This window comes from Zingiber officinale, chromosome 2B, assembly GCF_018446385.1.
Source record: "Zingiber officinale cultivar Zhangliang chromosome 2B, Zo_v1.1, whole genome shotgun sequence".
Taxonomy (NCBI): domain Eukaryota; kingdom Viridiplantae; phylum Streptophyta; class Magnoliopsida; order Zingiberales; family Zingiberaceae; genus Zingiber; species Zingiber officinale.
Window position 1 is genome coordinate 127,727,206 of NC_055989.1, and position 18,546 is coordinate 127,745,751.

Here is an 18,546-nt window from a genome sequence, read left to right on the forward strand (position 1 = left end):
TCCGAAGTTCTTTGATTTCAACGGAAGATTGTCTCATCAAATATTATCTCATTTTCAAATTCTTACTTTACTTACGCAAGTGAACAAAATCATTCACACTTTTTATAAAATTTATCCGCCTCGTCAAAACGCAGAGCGCGTGCACTGCGCGTCTGCGAAGAAAGCAAACCAAAAAAGGCAATTAGTCGGAAAGAAGAGGAAGTTGTGAACAAGTCGACCACGTTTTGTGAGTCGTCGTCGTCTTCGTCTTCGTCGTCTCATCTTGCTTCCTCTCCATCTGATTATTTTGAACTCAATCTGTGTGTCGAAAGGGAGGCATCGGAAGAGAGGCAGCGGACGGCGGGTACTGGTCGATTACTCGTGGGATTTTGGGAACCACAATGAACGAGAAGGCATCCGTCTCCAAAGAGCTTAGTGCCAAGCACAAGAGGGTTGGTGTATTTCTTCAATTTATGCTTTTTTTTTAAAAAAAAATAATAACTTGTTCTCAGTTAGTTTTGTGTGTATTTGGCTTGCAAAGGTGTGATTTTCTTCCTGAAAACAAATTTGAATCAGTTTCTTTCTCGTCCTGATTATTCTGGGGAAAGGAACTCGACATGCTTTGTTTATTTGCGTAGTCATAGGGTTGAAGGTAGCGAAGAAAGCAACAAATCTCTTTCTATTTCTCTCTGTCGCTTCTCTTCCAATGCAACATTCGGATGGTCGTTATGTTTAGGGTGTCTCATTGAAATCCATTTTACTTTGCAAAAGAATATCTTGTGATTTAATAATCTAGTTGATATTGCCAGTGTGACTGTGTGAGTTGCAATCACATACAATACTTGCTGCAAGGGACAAACTTTTTCTTTCTGTTCTCTCCTTCCATTGTCTTACAATTTCTTGTAAGCAAGTGTTCAGTAGTTTCTTAGCCTTCACTAAGGTATCGCCCTTATTTCAGATACTTGAGGGGCTCATGAAGTTACCGGAAAACAAGGAATGCGCTGATTGTAAAGCCAAGTAAGTAATCAAATGTCCTGAACCAGAAGTAAGAATGTTATTTGTAGAAGGATTCATGTAAACATTTTGATACACGAATCGTTTTGTGATTATTCTGTTGTTGGTAGTGATAGAAAAATCCTGAAATCTGTCCATGTCTCTGTCAGATTCATATTCCTTCATAAGAATGAAAAATGCCACTTAGTCACTAGCATAGCTCTTCAGCAGTAGCAACCTAGCACTTGGCTTTACATGTCGCTATTTTTATCGAAATTGTAGAACTTTTTGACTTTGTATTCCTTGTTTTGTAATCACTGTCTCAAAAATTTTCCAACAATTCTTTACCCACCTTCTCCAATTCATCTTTCTCCTAACTCTATTGATGTACATCTAATATGCATATTCAGGTTAAATCAGCAAATAGGAATTTCTTGAGAACTGTTTTATCCTGTCCAGTTTTGCAAGCTATACGCTTGATAAAACCTACAAAAGAAAATTTGTTGATTCAAAATGACAGTCGATAATGTCTCACCCTATAGTTACATATATTTGTTGAAATTGCTATCCAGTGTGCTTCTTTTCAGATTCTTCTGTTGAGTCTAATTTTCGTTCGTTATGTTGCAGAGGTCCGAGATGGGCTAGTGTTAATCTTGGAATCTTTATATGCATGCCTTGTTCAGGAATCCATAGAAGTTTGGGGGTACACATATCGAAGGTCTAAACAGTTTCTTTTCACAGTTTCTTTCTTTCAATTATTTTGGTTTTCTATCTAGTTTTTAACACTGCTAATTAGTTCTTGATTACGGGTATTTCTTCCAGGTGAGGTCTGCTACACTAGATACATGGCTTCCAGATCAGGTTTCATTTATTCAATGTAATTATTGTTTCAATCATATCTTATCGGTTATTTACTTAGCTTTGCTGCTGAAAGCCAAAACACATTCTTTGTATGTATGTGCTGATTTCTCCACTTCCATCCTTTTTAGCTATGGGAAACGAGAAGTCGAACCAGTACTGGGAAGCAGAACTGTTCACAAACTATGATAGAGTCAGGATCGAAAATTTTATTCGTGCCAAGTATGAGATTTTATGTTGTTAATTTCTTCTTTTTTGTTCTCTTATTAGCTAAAAAACAGGATGTTCTTACTGTCAGATATGTAGATAAGAGATGGATACCTAGGAATTTTATGTTGTTAATTTCTTTTTTATTATTCTCTTATTAGCTAAAAAATAAGATGTTCTTACTGTCAGATATGTAGATAAGAGATGGATACCTAGGAATGGGTCATTAAGATCATTGAGATCGCCTTCGAATGCACAAGAGAGGACGACTAAATCGCCACTGAGGCACTTTGCTAGTGACTTGAGTAATAAAGAGGAGCAAAAGAACCATGCAAATTTGAATGCAAAAAAGACGATACCATTGACATCTAAGCTACCTGGTCAGGTGATTTAATCTGAACTGTTGGTTTTGTTATGCAAGCTTTCTGTTCAAGTATGTTACTTTATTTGGTTGTCAAGGATAGCAAGATGTTTCATCAGGAGAATGATGGATTGATGATTTATCTGTTCATAGAGAGTTTGAGTCAGAGAAATATATTTCTGGGAAAAGTTTTCATTCATCGACAATAACTTATTGATCTTGAACTATGCATCCTACAAAATAAATAAACTCTCCCGGATTTAGATCAAAAAATATATTCTAGTGTATGACATCTTCCATTTACAAGTGGGAATTCAGCCTATCTTGTGAGAAATTGGTTTCATCCTCTCTTTTCCAATTTACTTTGATTATTCAATTAATTGATTTCCATCGAGTTCACCAGGTCTTTATTTTTTTTGGCTTTTTTTTTTGTGTTCCCTCTCTGACTTATTATCAGGTATCCAATAATTTGGACAAAATCAGATCAGCGTCGACTCAATTCAACTCAGTCCAATTCAAATGAAAATCAACTATGTTTTCATATCATGATCCAGATTCAGATGAGCCTTTTGTGTTCTGCAGATGGCTTAACAACTGAAAATTTTATTTTATAAAAATAAGGAGAATGCACTTCCTGAATTGTTGAGAACATATAATATTTGACAGTTCCTTTGACCAATAGTTTCTTTCTTATTCTAAAATTTTAAGAACTCCATTGCGTGCCTGAAGGGGTTGAATGGAATTTATTTCTCACCCGAACAAGAGATTAATTGTTTGGATCTTGGTTGGGGAGGAGACTCATTACTACTTTTCCATTTCTCTAGCTTTTTTGTTCTTCAATGTGTTTCTATTTGAATCTTATCTTTTTCTATCTGCTTGTTACTTGTAACTTCCAAGTGATAATTGTTCTAATGCATTATTCCTTCCTTCTATGTTGCGTTCTCTGTATCAGAAATTTGTCTCAAATTATCTTTGTTTGTTTGTTAGTATTGCCTGTTATATACAACTTGCAGGGAGCTACCTAACAAACACTTGGATTGACATGGTTTGATGGAGAAACAGGTACCTTCTGTAACAAAAAGAGAGCCGGTTATGCCCAAGGTTGGTTCTTCACAATCTTCAGAGTCAATGCTCTCTAAGGAAGATGTTCAAACTAAAGTTGCTACACCTGGTCCACCACCAAAAATCGATATCCCTGTGCCACCTCCAAAATCTGACTATGTAGCTGTTCTTCTTAACATGCTTACAGTTGAGATGCCGACTACAAATGACTTAAAGTCATCTTCGACATCTTCGAAAGATGATCATTCATGGGTACAATTCCAGTGTAAGTGTGCAATTTTTAATAGGTTGACAGGAAACTTTGTGCTGTTTAAGCATGCAAAACAGCTAACTCTTTACTGCTATTCATATTAGCTTGATCACTTCGATATATAGTGCCTTAAGTTTATGTTTTCTTCATGGTGTTAATGTACACATAATGAATGCTGCAGCTGCAGAGATGACAACTGCTGCACTCCAAAAAGCTAGCACAAAACCGGTGGAAACTAAGCATGCATCAGGAATTGAGGACTTGATCAAAGACTCTCCGAATTTGACGCTATCTTCAAGTCAAGCGAAGACTCAGACAAATGTAAGAGTGCTATTACGAGCATCTTTGAGAAGGTTTAATGTGTTTATTAGTACATTGTTATCAAATGCTTTTCATCTGTCTTCATAGATAACGCACTATCATCTCCTGCTTCTCGGCTAGCATAAATTAACTAAAGAACTTGCTAGCCTTTCTAATTAATGCATGTATAGATAAGTTCCAACACAGAGCTCAATTGGATGCTGGACTGCCTACAAATCCTTTTCTGGCACAGCACAGGACTCTTGTTCTTTGTCAATAAAATTGTAGTAGCTTTACATGTGTGCATACTAGATATTTAAGCAATACTTGTAGAATATTTGGAAAATAAAAATGGAAATTTAGCTACACCAAAGGCTTTTTTCTTTGTCATAGTTGATTTCCTCATTCTACCATTGAACCTAATTGTCTTGACAACTATTATTATTGCATTCACCAGCCACAGCTTGCATATCTATCCCAGCAACAAGTTCAAGCTGCCGCTAGCACTCCTCGTCCTGTGTTATCTGCAAATTCTAACCAACCAGTTATGACTGGTTTGAATGCACCTCGACCAAATGTCCTATCCCAAAATTGGTCAAATGTGCATTATCAAACCCCAGGGATAGTCCCACACAACAGTCAGAAAGGTTTCAACAATTTCAATCAGGTAGTGCTCCGATTCAGAATTGCTAATCCGACCAGTAATTGGTAGTAAGTGTTTCATTCTTCCTGTATAGCAGGTTGGAAGTGTGGCACAGAGATATCCTTCATGGAATTACAATTACTATCAAACACCAAGGTAATTTAACTGCCCTAACACATGCTATTTTTTAACTTTCATTCTTCAGTGTACTTGACCAGATCATATTGGATGTTTTAGCAATTATACGATGAGCGTTCTGTTTCTGTCTGAATTTTGGGCTTTTCATTGGCTTACAATGTCGAAGTAGGTTATATTGCTGGTGTTAATTGTACCATTATCATAGTAAAACAAGATAAGATAGAAGATTGAATTCTTTGGTCATTAGCAAAAGCTTGCTTGAGTTGCATTCAGTGTTGATGAGAGTTTATTCCGACCTCAGGATATACCCTACTGGTTCTTCAGTGATAAATGGAGTAACAATTAGAGGGGGCAATGCTGCTGTTGCTTCTCCGTCTGCTGCTGTGAGCAACATATCTGGTTACGAGTACAATTTTTCATCGCCAACCCAAGGGATGTTCTTCAAACATTGACAACAGAAGTGTGGCATTCTTTGTAGCGCAGTCCAGTCACTGTCCCTTAGTGTAGTTGACTCTGCCAAATTAGTGAACATATGAGAATAAGGAAAATTGTATTGAAAATTAGTGAACTTGACCTTTTCAGTAAGTAAATTGTAAAATTTATGTTGAAATCAGTATGATTTCTAAGAGCCGTTGTTTTCTTGCATTCTCTGCCTTTAAACTAATGTTCCTTGATGATTATTTTTCATATATATAGATATGTGTGTATATATATATACACACACAAGAATACTACCTAACTTCTTTTATGGCGCTCATGTTATGAGCACCTAGTATATATTTTTTCTTTTTTAGAGCTTAGGTTTAGTCTTTAAGTTTAGTTATAGTAAATTAATATTCCTTGATAATTATTTTTCATATATATATATATCATTTAATCATTTTTAAAAATATCGTAATTAAGCAGCTTTGCATTTATATTAGATTACTTATATTATTTTATAATGTTAGTAACTGCCATTAATACAATGAGAGATAATTAATAATTATATATATTAGCTTTACGTAATACATTGTGTAAACCTATGAAAAATGGTTTTAATTGTTAAGGATTGATCCTACTGTTATGTTTTTAGTGGGATAATACTTTAATATTTACTTATAAAAAATTGAGATGGGGCAACTGCCGGCTCTAAGTTACATGTGTAATATAATACATGAACACAGGTAACTGTCGGCTCTAACCCTGGTTGCGAGTTTAATATAATACATAAATGCATATGCAATAGTGCAATGTTAAGGTAATGCTCAAGCATCCCAACAGCAAACTATTAGAATAGACTTCCCCTTATAAAATTTAATTTAATTTAATATCATACTTGATCTTAATCAAAAAATCAAGAAAAGTATACTTTCTAACATACCGGCCTAAGGTATTTATAGAAGTTTCTCTGCTCGTAGTATTGTCAATTTTAAGATGTGGAATTAAAGAAAATTCTAAATTTCTAATTGATTAATGAGAAAAATTCTCAATAATACTCCATTGATTAATGAGAAATTTTTTTAATAATACGCTTCAGCTGAGTCTCGAACTCTAGATCACTGATTGATACGTTTGTAGAAATTATTAATAAATCTGAGAATTATTTTCGATATGAATAAAAAAAGACATGAATGTAAATTTATTTTAATATATATATATATATATATATATATATATATATATATATATATATATATATATATATATATATATATATATATATGCTTTTCTCCTAAATTTAAAATTTTATTTTATTGTTAGAAAAAATATCCAAGATAAAAATATGCTAAAAAAATAATAATAAATTACAGGAAGTAATTACTCGGAGATCCAACCACTACTCTGCGCCAACAGGGAGAGGAAACCTGCAGACAGGGCAAGAATTGCTCCGCGCCAGCCACTCCTTCAAGCACACCTCATGAAATCGATGGCGGCAAGGCATCGCCAGAAGTTGAATCGCCGCATCGAAGTCATTTAGGCAGATCGAGCACAAGCCTGGCCCTTCCGGGGTCACCGTCTGGAGAGCCTCCACGGCCGTTGCGGACGCCGACCTGCAGGGCCCTCCACCGGACTCCGATCCGTCCCCATGCCAACGTCGTCTCCGAACACTGAATGCAGATATTGATAGCCTTCCATAGGCAGAAACACGCGAAGGTCGGTGGAGGAAGTGGAAGGAGCGGCGGGGACTTTGATGACGGCGGAGATGTCCACCGCGACGAGCTCCGCGATCGAGAGCCGGTCGAGTATGACGAAGGTGTACTGCGAGGAGCTCGAGGTCGGCGGGGCGCACGTGGTTCGCAGCTACGAACGAAAGAGAGCATCCGCCGCGTCTCCTCCTCTCATGTGTGCTGATGGACGAGGCGGTCGAAGTACCGGCGGCCAGTGAAATGGGCGTCCTCAGAATTAGGAGCCACGAGGCGTGAGAAGTGGCAGGTCAATTGGGGCCGCGCGCCGCCCGACGCACGGCAGCGCCTTATCGCCACCTGCCCCTCGATGCGGAGGTCAACGCCACCTGAGTCGGCTTCCCACGCCGGAATCTCCACGGACGACACACCGCCGTCATCGGCGCCGCTCCTGTGCGTCGGAGAGTCGTCCATCGCGAAGAATTCAACTGGTGACTGGTGGGCGAGGCGAGAACAACGCTGCGGAGGTCCTTATATAGCGCTCCCCTACTAGATCGGATATTCATTAGTGGGATGAATGACCCCCCCTACTTGTAAAATAGATGAAGATATCTATCCTCACCAATGAATATAAAGGGACTATTTTCTAAACCGCAAAACGTCTGAATCAAAACTCAATATAATACAAGTGGTAGTCTTTCTACAATACTACCAGAATAAATAAGATTATTGATAAAAAAATTCTATCATAATTTTATCAATTTTATCGGTATAAACGTTTAGTGATAAATTATGATAAAAAATAATTTATCAGGAGATAATTTGTTATAAGAGTTTACCGACGAAATTATATTTTCCATTGATGATTTCCAACAAAATTAATTTCTATAATTATTATTTCCCGATGAAAAATGAATTTCCATAGCAAATAATATCGACGAAATCACCAATTCCATTAGTAAATCTACTAACAAAATTAGTAATTCCATCAGTAATTACTGATATAATCACCAATTTCATTGATAATTCATAATAAGATTTGCCGACGGAATCACCAATTTCATCAATAATTACCAACAGAATCGATGATTTTGTCTATATTACATAATAGGATTTACCGATGGAATTACTGATTCTGTCAGTAATCCATTTCGATATTATTGATTGAATAACCGATTCCGTCGATATTCGATTGGTATTAAAAAAAATATATAGCAAACAGTTTTTATGTAAGCTCTAACCTGTTTACAATTTTCACATATAAAAAAAATTATCACAAATAATAACATTTCATACATACAAATAATTTAAAATGTTTCACAATCCACACAATCACATTTCACATTCATCTATACAATCCATATGATCACATTTCACAACCACACATACAAACACATTTTTATACATTTCATACAATCCATAAAATCACTAACACAAATAAACAAATAAACAAATAAACTAATAGAAAGTATCTAAATATCCATAATAGAAACAATCACAATCATCTAAAACAAATAACATCTAAACATTCATACAAACAAACATCGATACAAACAAACTAATAGAAAAAAACAACATTATCCATGCATATTCATAATCCAAATAGTACATCCATATATAAAATAATAATAGAAAATCCCATAAAGTCAAATACAATAGATTTATATTATATTTATGTATAAATAAAAATGTTATATATGTATAACCAATTTTGATACCTGGATAGAAGAAATGAGCAAACGATAATCATCAATGTCAAAAGATTTGAACTCCTGAAACATATAGTAATACAATATTTAGAAATTAGCATATTATATTATAAAAACAAAATAAATATATTTTGCATGATTTATGTATGATAAAAAATTTTGAGTTTTAGTTAAACAAACATTAGAAAAGCTAATTATCGAGATCTAATAAATCCTTAGTCTCCTATGAATTAAAATGCAATGGAACTAGTGGTGGAGGCAAATTAGCTATGAACGCTCGCATATGAGTCATGAGAGCATTATGATCCTCAGCTCGCTTCTTATCCTCATCGGCTCGCCTTCAATCGTCCTCGGCTCGCCTCCGATCATTCTCGGCTCGCCTCTGATCATTCTCGGCTCGCCTCCGATCATCCTCAACTTGTCTCTGCTCCTCAACAGTCATCTGTTGATTCATCCTCTGATCTATTGAGGCAATTTGAGTGCATAGTTCTTGATTTTTCCGTCTTAGAGACCACATCTCAATAGAAGAAGAGGAAGAGGAACCATCACGACCCCTAGGAGTCCTTGAACGATCAAAGGACGTAGAGGGTGGTGTTTTTTTGTCTGTCCACCGACAATATCATAGTATATCTCATTTAGTGCATCGATGAATAGATGTTGTGACTCTCCGCTGCTAGTGACTGAGTTGTCTGAGCCACTCTATCTGTCATTTGATCCTGGAAAAATAAAATATGAATATTATTCAATTGGATCATAATTACTAAAGTTAATCAAGATAGAAACGATTAAATGCAATAAAGTGAATAATTTTAAGTGTATCACCTTCAATCTAGTATCGACAAATGTGTCATTATTTTTCTTGTGGGTCTTAAGAAAGACCTCCATATAAGTAGGTTGATAAGCTAGTTCACGTTCTGCATACACAAATAATTTAGGATAAAATTATACAAATTTAATAATAAATACAAAATTTACTTATTTAACTTTAAATTAAACTCACCAGATCCATGACATGTTCAACAATATATCTGGATCCTGACGTATGTCGAGCCGTTATGATGCTCAGACCACTTGACTTTGTATTTTGCAGTGCAAGCTAAACTCATTTGATCAGTCCGAGCTAATTCATCGTAAATCATTGCAACTACATCTTACCACTTAATGGAAAGAGGAAGGAAGTAATACCAGAGCTGACATTGCCTGGCTTTAGCTCCGAGGATGGTATTCATGATCATGCGTTGGTTAATGATTGGTATTTTGTGAGTTGGATTGATGTTGAACTGGGATGGACCATGGAGAACTCTGGCAGAGATGACGGTGTGCTGACATTGGATGGTCATATACTATGGACCATCATTGCGGCTAGGTTCATGCATTTTGACATCGGGTATGGCAAATAGCTCAAATATGAATGATGAAGTACAGACATCGGACATGGCAAAGAGCTCAGACACTGAATGGTTACATGGATTCATACCTCTGTGGTGTCGTGCATGGATTGTTCAGAGGCTCTAGCTTTGGATATTGACAGTGCCAGGGTGTTCGCTGCTTGCAGTTGGATGATACCGATATGACAGTCTACTAAATTGGGATGGTATTTATGATCATGTGTTCCACAGTGAGTGGTGTTTTATGAGGATAGTACCCATGAGGGTACACGTGCATGTATGTGATTTCACACCTTAGACAACCATTTGGATCAGAGACTTCATTAGATACGAATAACTTTCTTGGGCCACATGTTCTGTTGTACCATTTTCTTAATGATATATATTTACTGAAGGAAGAACAGGATTCAGTATTATCTGGGATCAGGTTGTTCCATGGACAGGAGTAAGCAAAGGCCTATTTGAGAAGAAGGCCTCTAAATTTTCCATTGCCAGTTCAACAAGGTCGTTACTTGACTCGATTGTAAGCACGGCCTGGTGACTGGACAGCACTACATTGTCCATACGAAATAGTTCCTCCGGAACAGCAGGCTCATGTTCGAACACATCGAGACCAGCACCTCCTATCTTCCCTTGAATCAAGTGTTTCACTAACTCTGCCTCATCGACGAGAGGCCCTCTTCCTACATTTATAATTATGCCATCTTTCCCTAATGCCAACATAACGTCCTTGTCGATGATGTGGTGGGTTTCCTCTGTGAGAGCACAAGCAATGACCAACACATCACTTTCGGCTGCAAGATCACAAACCGTGGGGAAGTAGGTGTAAGGAAATAATGGCTTTTTGTTTCTTGAGAAGTATGAGATTGAGCAACCAAAAGCTTCGAGTCTTTTCGCAATTTCAGATCCAATACTCCCGAGTCCAACAATGCCAACCCGTTTGCCTCCTAACTGCAATACAGATGGTAAACGTTTAGTTTATTCCTTGACATACACTAACCAAATTTAGCAGAAAAATGAGATGGTTATGAGTTTGCAAAAAGATACTTGCATATGAAACACAAAACGGTTAGTTGAATTAAACTGGAATACATGAACCAAGTGAAACATAAATCTTGTATTTCATGTATCTAGATAAAATAAGTCTAATTAATGATGTATGGCCTAGGAGTTTCTATTGAGTAGTATAAATACTCATGTAATATGAAGTTGTAAGATAAGTATTTTATTTTTCAATACAAAGTTATTATACTACAATTCTTTTTCCCTTTCTAGAAAGCTTTTGAGAGTCCATCACCTTCTAACAAAGAGGTATCAAAGCTAATGACATCAAAATCCTTTTCTTCCCAATACCCTCAACTTACCAAACTCAACTATGAGAATTGGTCACTTAGAATGAAGGTTATTCTTAGATCTCAAGGAGTGTGGGATATCGTTGAAAAGAGTTTTGAAGAGCCCTTAGATGTGACAACTCTACCTCAAAACCAAAAGGATGCTTTGGAGAAAGGAAGAAAGAGAGATCAAGATGCTCTTACTATCCATTAAGGTTTGGATGAAGACATGATCAAGAAAATAGTCAATGAGACAACAAAGAAAGTTTAGAAGACGCTTCACAACTCTATTATGGGAGTAGACAAGGTGAAGAATGTGCGACTTCAAACTCTAAGGGCTAAGTTTGAATCACTCTTTATGAAGGAGAGTGAATATATCTCTGACTACTTTACAAGAGTTTTTGCTTGTTGTCAATCAAATGAAGAGACTTGGAGAAACCATGTTTGAGGTAATTAAGAAGGTACTACGCTCTCTTAGCACAAAATTAATCATGTTGTTGTTGCAATTGAAGAGTCCAAAGATTTGGAGATCATGATCGTTGCTGAATTAAACAGATCATTACGGGCTCATGAAGAAAGGATGAACCGTGGAAAGCAAGAACAATTAGAACATGTATTACAAGCAAAGACCAATTTGAAGACTAAAGGAGGTGGTTATAGTAGAGGTGAGGCCAAGGATGAGGCAGAAGCCGAGGTTCAGTACATGACCATGGTCAAGGTAGAGATGAGCAACCTTCTCAGTTTGATAAAAGAAATCAAACATTTTCAAGAGGTCATGGAAGAGGTAACTATGTGAGGTATGATGATAGAAGAAATAAATCTCAAACTGAATGCTATTCTTATCACAAATTTGGGCATTATGCTTGGAAGTGTCAATCAAATATGGAAGAAGAAGAGGTAAATCTAATGGAGAACCAAGGAAGATTATGTAGAGCAATCCTTGTTTCTTGCACTTAAGGAAGACACTATTGGAAAAGCAAACATATGGTACCTTGATAATGGAGCTAGCAATCATATGACGAGTGATAAAAGTAAATTTGTGGAGCTTGATACAAACAAGAAAGACTTTGTAAGCTTAAGAGACAACACAAAGGTGAAAATTGAAGGCAAAAATACAATTCTTCTTGAAACAAAGAATGGTGGTCATAAAGTACTTTGTGATGTTTATTATGTTCCAAAATTGACTAGCAATATCTTAAGTATTAGTCAACTTGTGGAAAGAAATTACAAGATTCATATGAATGATCGTATGCTTTGGTTACGAGATCAAGATTCTAACCTTGTTGCTAAGGTGCCTATGACTAAGAACAGGATGTTCTTATTGTGCTTGAAAAATTGTGGATCTTTGTGCTTGAAGACTTATATCCAGGATCCACCATGGATTTGACATATGAGGTTTGACCATTTGAATTTTGATGGACTCAAAACTTTGGGAGATCATAAGATGGTGAAAGGGATTCCAAAAATTGATCACCCTGATCAAATTTGTGAAACATGCTTACTAGCCAAGCATTCAAGAAAGAGCTTTCCAAAGCAATCTGTTTCAAGAGTAGCCAAACCACTCCAACTTGTCCATGTTGATGTTTGTGGTCCTATAAAGCCCAAATCTCTCAATAAAAGCTATTACTTTGTGTTTTTATTGATGATTCCGATAGAAAGACATGAGTTTATTTTTTGAAACAAAAAATATGAGGTATTTGGTACATTCACAAATTTCAAAGCTCTTGTTGAAAAAGAAAGTAGATATCAAATTCAAGCATTAAGAACCGATAGGGATGGTAAATTTACATCTAATGAATTTAACAGCTTTTGTGAGTTGCATGGAATTCGTCGTCTTTTGACAGTTCCAAGATCACCCCAGCAAAACGGAGATGCTGAAAGGAGGAACATGACAATAATTAATATGGCAAGGAGTATGTTAAAGTCTAAAGACATGTCTAAGGAGTTTTGGACTAAAGCTGTGACATGTGTTGTGTATCTTTCAAATCGATCTCCAACAAAGAGCTTGAAGAATGTAACACCTCAAGAAGCATAGAGTGGATGGAAGTCAGGTGTATCACATCTACGAGTATTTGAATTCATTGCATTTGCACATGTCCTTGAATAAGAAAGATCCAAGTTAAATGATCAAAGTCATAAACTTATTTTCATTGGATATGATAAAAATTCCAAGGGGTCCAGTTTATACAATCCACATAAAGGAAGAGTTGTATTCAATAGAGATGTAGAATTTAATGAAGATACATTATGAGATTGGAGCTCCAAGGAAGAAGAAGGGTCTTATGATTTCCTTCCTTACTTTCATGTGGAATAGGAAGTCCAATAGAAATCTACTCCACTAACAACTGGGTTATCAATAACACTGGGATCATCTTCGGGAGAAAATACTCCAAAATATCGAAGTCTTGATGACATCTACAATGAGACTTATGCTATTGATGAAATGAGTTTGTTTTGTTTACTTGCAGATATTGAACCTTTGAGCTTTGAAGAAGCAAAAGATGATGAGAAATGGAGATGAACCATCGATGAAGAAATGCAAACCATTGTGAAGAATGATACTTGGGAGTTAGTATCACTTCCAAAAGACCATGAGACTATTGGAGTTAAATGAGTATATAAGACAAAGAAAAATGTCAATGGAGAAGTAGAAAGGTATAAAACATGACTTGTTGCTAAAGGCTACAAGCAAAAACAAGGTATTGATTATGACGAGGTATTTGCTTCGGCAGCTTGATTGGAGACAATTCACTTGTTGATATCTTTTATCGTTCAAAATCATTAGAGGATTTATCAATTATATGTTAAATTTGCCTTTCTTAATGGTTATCTTAACAAAGATGTTTACATTGAGAAACCTATTGAATATATGGTTAAGGTGCATGAAGACAAGGTCTCGAAGCTAAAGAAGACATATTATGGTCATAAACAGACGCTAAGAGCTTGGAACAATTGACTTGACAAGTATTTACAATAAAATGATTTCTTGAGTTGCATCCATGAGCATGCACTCTATATGAAAGAAGAAGGTCAAAGTTTCTTACTTGTTTGCATTAGGTGGATGATCTCATATTTACAGGAAATAATCAAAAAATGATTAAAGAATTTAAGATAGTCGTGAGTCATGAATTTGAGATGACTGACATGAGACTCATGACTTATTTCTTAGAAATCCAAGTAAAGCAAATGGAGGATGAAATTTATATTTCATAAGAAAGTTATGCAACAAAGGTTCTTAAGAAGTTCAACATGTTCAATTGCAAACCTGTTAATACCCTATGCAATTTGGAGCACAACTCTCCAAAGTGAAGAAAGGAGAAAGTGAAGATTGATCCAATTGCTTTTAAAAGTCTTATTGGGAGCTTGAGATACTTAACTTGAACAAGACCTGATATTCTTTTGCAGTTGGAGTTGTGAGTCAATTTATGGAGAATTCAACTGAGTCTCACATGTTGGTAGCTAAAAGGATATTTCGTTATATTAAAGGTACTCTTGATTATGATATTCTTTATTCATCTTCTAGCAATTACAAGTTGACGAGCTATTGTGATAGTGATTTTGCGGGAGACATTGATGATAAAAAAACAACTGGTTTTATATTCTTTCTTGAAAATAATGCAATTTCTTGGATTTCAAAAAAGCAAGCTATTGTGACACTTTCCAGTTGTGAAGCTGAGTATGTTGCAACTACTTCTTGCACTTGTCACGCTATATGGTTGAGAATATTGAACTTCATTTGGAGCAAGAAGATGCTACAAGGATCATGATTAATAATAAGTCAGCTCAAAATTTGGCTAAGAATTCGATGTTTCATGAACGTAACAAGCATATTGACATTGTAGGATCAGTGTGGTCAAGAGGAGGGGGTGTAAATCTCGACTTGTCGCTTTCGATTTCGTCCGTTCTTTCTATCAAAGTCGTTAGTAGCAGCGAAATATAAAATAAAGTATAGGAAAAATAATATTCACGGGATTTACTTGGTTCCCAACCCCCTAGGGTCAGTACATCCAAGGCCTACGCACTCAAGTAGGAGTCCACTAGTGGTCTCCTTTCTGGAAACTTTCCGGAGGCGAAGAAACCCGTCTTAAAGTTTAGCAAATACAAGCATAAAAGAATGATAAAGTAAATACAGCTTGTAATAAAAGAAATACAAACAAAAACTTTGTTGAGCTGATCCGGAAGTCTTGAGCGCAGCGTACCCTTCCTAGAGTTTCCCCAGTCGCAAAGCTTCGCCTAGTAGCCTTCCTTTTGAGTACACGGAATATGAGTAGTAGAAGAAGCGATGTGTTGAACGTAGAGCCTTCATCTCCTTTTATAGAATTGGATCAACTCTTATCTGGATGAAGTTATATCTAGATGAAGCATATTTGGATAAAGCAATATATGGATCAAGTCTTATCTCTATCCACTTTATCTGGCTTATCCTTATCTTAATCCAAATCATAAAGATAAACCAGATCTTTTACCACATTATCTTCCATATCAGCGTTTCACAACTCAGTAATTTGGACCAAGCCCAGTCGATCTACCAAACTGCTGGTTCGGTTTATTGAACCGGTTTGGGTCCAGTTCGACCGAAGTCAAGTCCGGTTCACCCATTTGTGTTTGTCTTCTCTCTGTTTTGTTTTTAGCTCCAGGTTCTTACAAAACAACCAAACATACACAAACAAGCAACCTTACTCTTAATCTTGTAAATCTACTTGACCTACTAGGCTTACCTATTGCTTAGAGGTTCCTCCTCCAAGTCGACCACCTAAGGGTCAATCCCTTAGGATCAAGCTGTACTCCTGTAAGTCTACCCGACCTATTAGGCTTACCTTGTGCTTAGAGATCTCTCCTCCAAGTCTACCACCTAAGGGTTAATCGCCCCCTTAGGATCAAGCCGTACTCCTGTAAGTCTACCCGACTTATTAAGCTTCATGATTGGACTGTATCCAAGACTTTACCATTACCTAGAGTTACCTCCCCCTAAGATTTTCACTGTCTAGCTTTACTCACTAGGACTTCCACCATCTAAGGTTACCTTCCCCTAGGATTTTTATCACCTAGCTTCACTCACTAGGGCCTAGCTTCACTCACTAGGACTTCCACCACCTACAGTTACCTCCCCTTAGGATTTTCACCACCTAGTTTCACTTACTAGGGCCTAACTTCACTCACTAGGGCCTAGCTTCACTCACTAAGACTTCCACCACCTAAGGTTACCTCCCCCTAGGATTTCCACTAGCTTCACTCATTAGGACTTACCCTTGCCTAACTAAGTTAGGACTTTTGCTAGTCATTTAGTTCAGACTAGACTTCTTTCTTCCAAACATTAAGTCTTGTTTGGATAAACTCTTGGTCAAACTAACCAAACTTAGGTATATTGTCAAACATCAAAACTCTTGAGGTTGATTGCACCAACAGACACAAGATATCATTTTATTCGAGAATACATTGCAAAGAAAAAAGTTGAACTTGAGTATGTGAAGACTACGAATCAAGTTGCTGATATTTTTACAAAGCCACTCAAATTTGATGATTTTCAAAGATTAAGGTTCATGCTTGGAGTAAGGAAGATTCAAGTTTGAGGGGGAGTGCTAGAAATTGAATTAAACTTGAATACATTAACCATAAATGTTTTATGTATATGAACCAAGTGAAACATGACTCTTGTAATTCATGTATCTAGATAGAATAAGTCCATGTATCTAATTAATGATGTATGGTCTAGGAGTTTCTATTGAGTAGTATAAATACTCATGTAATGTGAAGTTGCAATATATGTATTTTTTTTCCAATGCCAAATCATTATTACTACAATTCTTTTTCCCTTCCTAGAAAGCTTTTGAGAGTCCACCACCTTCCAACAAAAACCTACTTAAGCAATTGGCTGGTGCCAACCAATCACTCGCCATAAGATGATTGTCATCGCTCAGGATCAGTCCGTCATGTAACTACATAGATTTCTATTAGGTTCCAAACTAGCAACTCAAAGAGCAAATCATGCTTACGTTTCAGCATACAAGACAATCTTAGAGGAGAAGAGGAAACATACTCACGGTCATTATCATCAAATCATATTTGTCTCAGACTATTAAGAACAGCTACATGAATCCAATCTATTCATTGAACTCTTTAAAAAAGCATATCATCAATATTATTCAATCAATAGAATGAATTTTATTACATCGACTTAGTGTTTTCTTTAATAACCCTCTCCCTCGTTCAAGTGAGTTTCAATTGGCCAAGGGGCTATACTCTAAATCTAAGCGGAGTTGGTCCATGCCCTGCCAAGGATAATTTCTGCCCCAGGTCTGCATCACTCACACCCATTCCTAAAGAAAAATGACCTTTCTTTCATTGGTGTCAAACCTAAAGGGAAACCCTCAACATTCTGTTCCAACTCCCTTTCAAGTTTCTAAGTAAATCTTACCGTGAGTTTTCTATGACTCGCAATGTTTCAAAAGAAAAGATATGAACACAATGATAATATTATCCAAAGATGAGTAATGGGATCTTGGAACAAAAGTATTAGCATTTTGATTTATACTTTTGAACTTCAGATTCAGATCTAATTTCCGCAGATTTGGATCGAGATTAAAACAATGAATGGAGCAAAGGAATGTTTAACAGAAATCGTACTTTACGTCCGGGAGGGAAGTCTCCGGCGATGGGCCACAATCCCCGGCGGATGTACCGGTCGGATGCCGACACGCGGAGGAGGACATCAACAAGGAGGCCGAGGGCGTAGTCGGCAACATCACGCGAGAAGATGGTGCCGGCGTTGGCGACGGCGATGCCTCGGCGCGCGCACTCGGCGAGGTCGATGTGGTCGACGCCGACGCTGGTGGTGAAGACGAAGCCAAGGGAGGGGAGAGCGTGGATCAGGGGTGCGTCGACGGAGGCCAGGGGTTGGAAATCACAGCGCGGACGGCTGCGGCGTGGGCGGCGAGGAAGCGGTCGAGTGGCATCGTTGACTCCCACGGCTTGAGGAGGCGGAAGCGAGCGGAGAGGGCTCGCGCCAAACTTTGCTTCGGGCTGAGAATGAGCACCTGCGGAAGCCGCTCCGGGTCGGCTGCCATGAGGGACGCAGTAACGAGGATAAGGATGTAACAGGGTAAGCAGGAAAAAAAAGAGAGCAAAAAGAAGGAAATAAATAACGCAATTTCATATTGCAAAAGTTCGTTACTCATTTTCTTGAATGAAAATGTAAAGTATCTTATTCCTATTTTATAAATAT

The 18,546-nt window shown here is 37.0% G+C and overlaps 2 protein-coding genes and 1 pseudogene across 5 annotated transcripts; 1 reads left to right on the forward strand and 2 right to left on the reverse strand.

The window, feature by feature from the left end:
* The first annotated feature begins 83 nt into the window (after positions 1-83).
* LOC122047093 (ADP-ribosylation factor GTPase-activating protein AGD5-like) lies at positions 84-5,436 on the forward strand. 4 transcript variants are annotated; one of them, XM_042608139.1, is made up of 12 exons: positions 84-226; positions 312-431; positions 938-996; positions 1,600-1,690; positions 1,795-1,849; positions 1,962-2,052; positions 2,227-2,422; positions 3,461-3,725; positions 3,892-4,031; positions 4,468-4,677; positions 4,748-4,809; positions 5,093-5,436. In XM_042608139.1, exons 2-12 carry the CDS (start codon positions 381-383, stop codon positions 5,241-5,243), a joined length of 1,371 nt encoding a protein of 456 aa, XP_042464073.1. In that variant the 5' UTR covers positions 84-226; positions 312-380; the 3' UTR covers positions 5,244-5,436. The 4 variants fall into 4 exon arrangements, with proteins under 4 accessions (XP_042464073.1, XP_042464072.1, XP_042464074.1 ...); XM_042608138.1 differs by having other exon boundaries at positions 177-431; XM_042608140.1 differs by having other exon boundaries at positions 178-431; positions 4,751-4,809.
* A 1,174-nt stretch (positions 5,437-6,610) lies between these two features.
* On the reverse strand, positions 6,611-7,370 carry LOC122048680 (RING-H2 finger protein ATL39-like). The gene is made up of 2 exons (XM_042610214.1): positions 7,147-7,370; positions 6,611-6,881 (listed from the first exon to the last, which is right to left on the reverse strand). Exons 1-2 carry the CDS (start codon positions 7,368-7,370, stop codon positions 6,611-6,613), a joined length of 495 nt encoding a protein of 164 aa, XP_042466148.1.
* A 1,249-nt stretch (positions 7,371-8,619) lies between these two features.
* LOC122047094 lies at positions 8,620-18,420 on the reverse strand (annotated as a pseudogene).
* Positions 18,421-18,546: the final 126 nt, after the last annotated feature.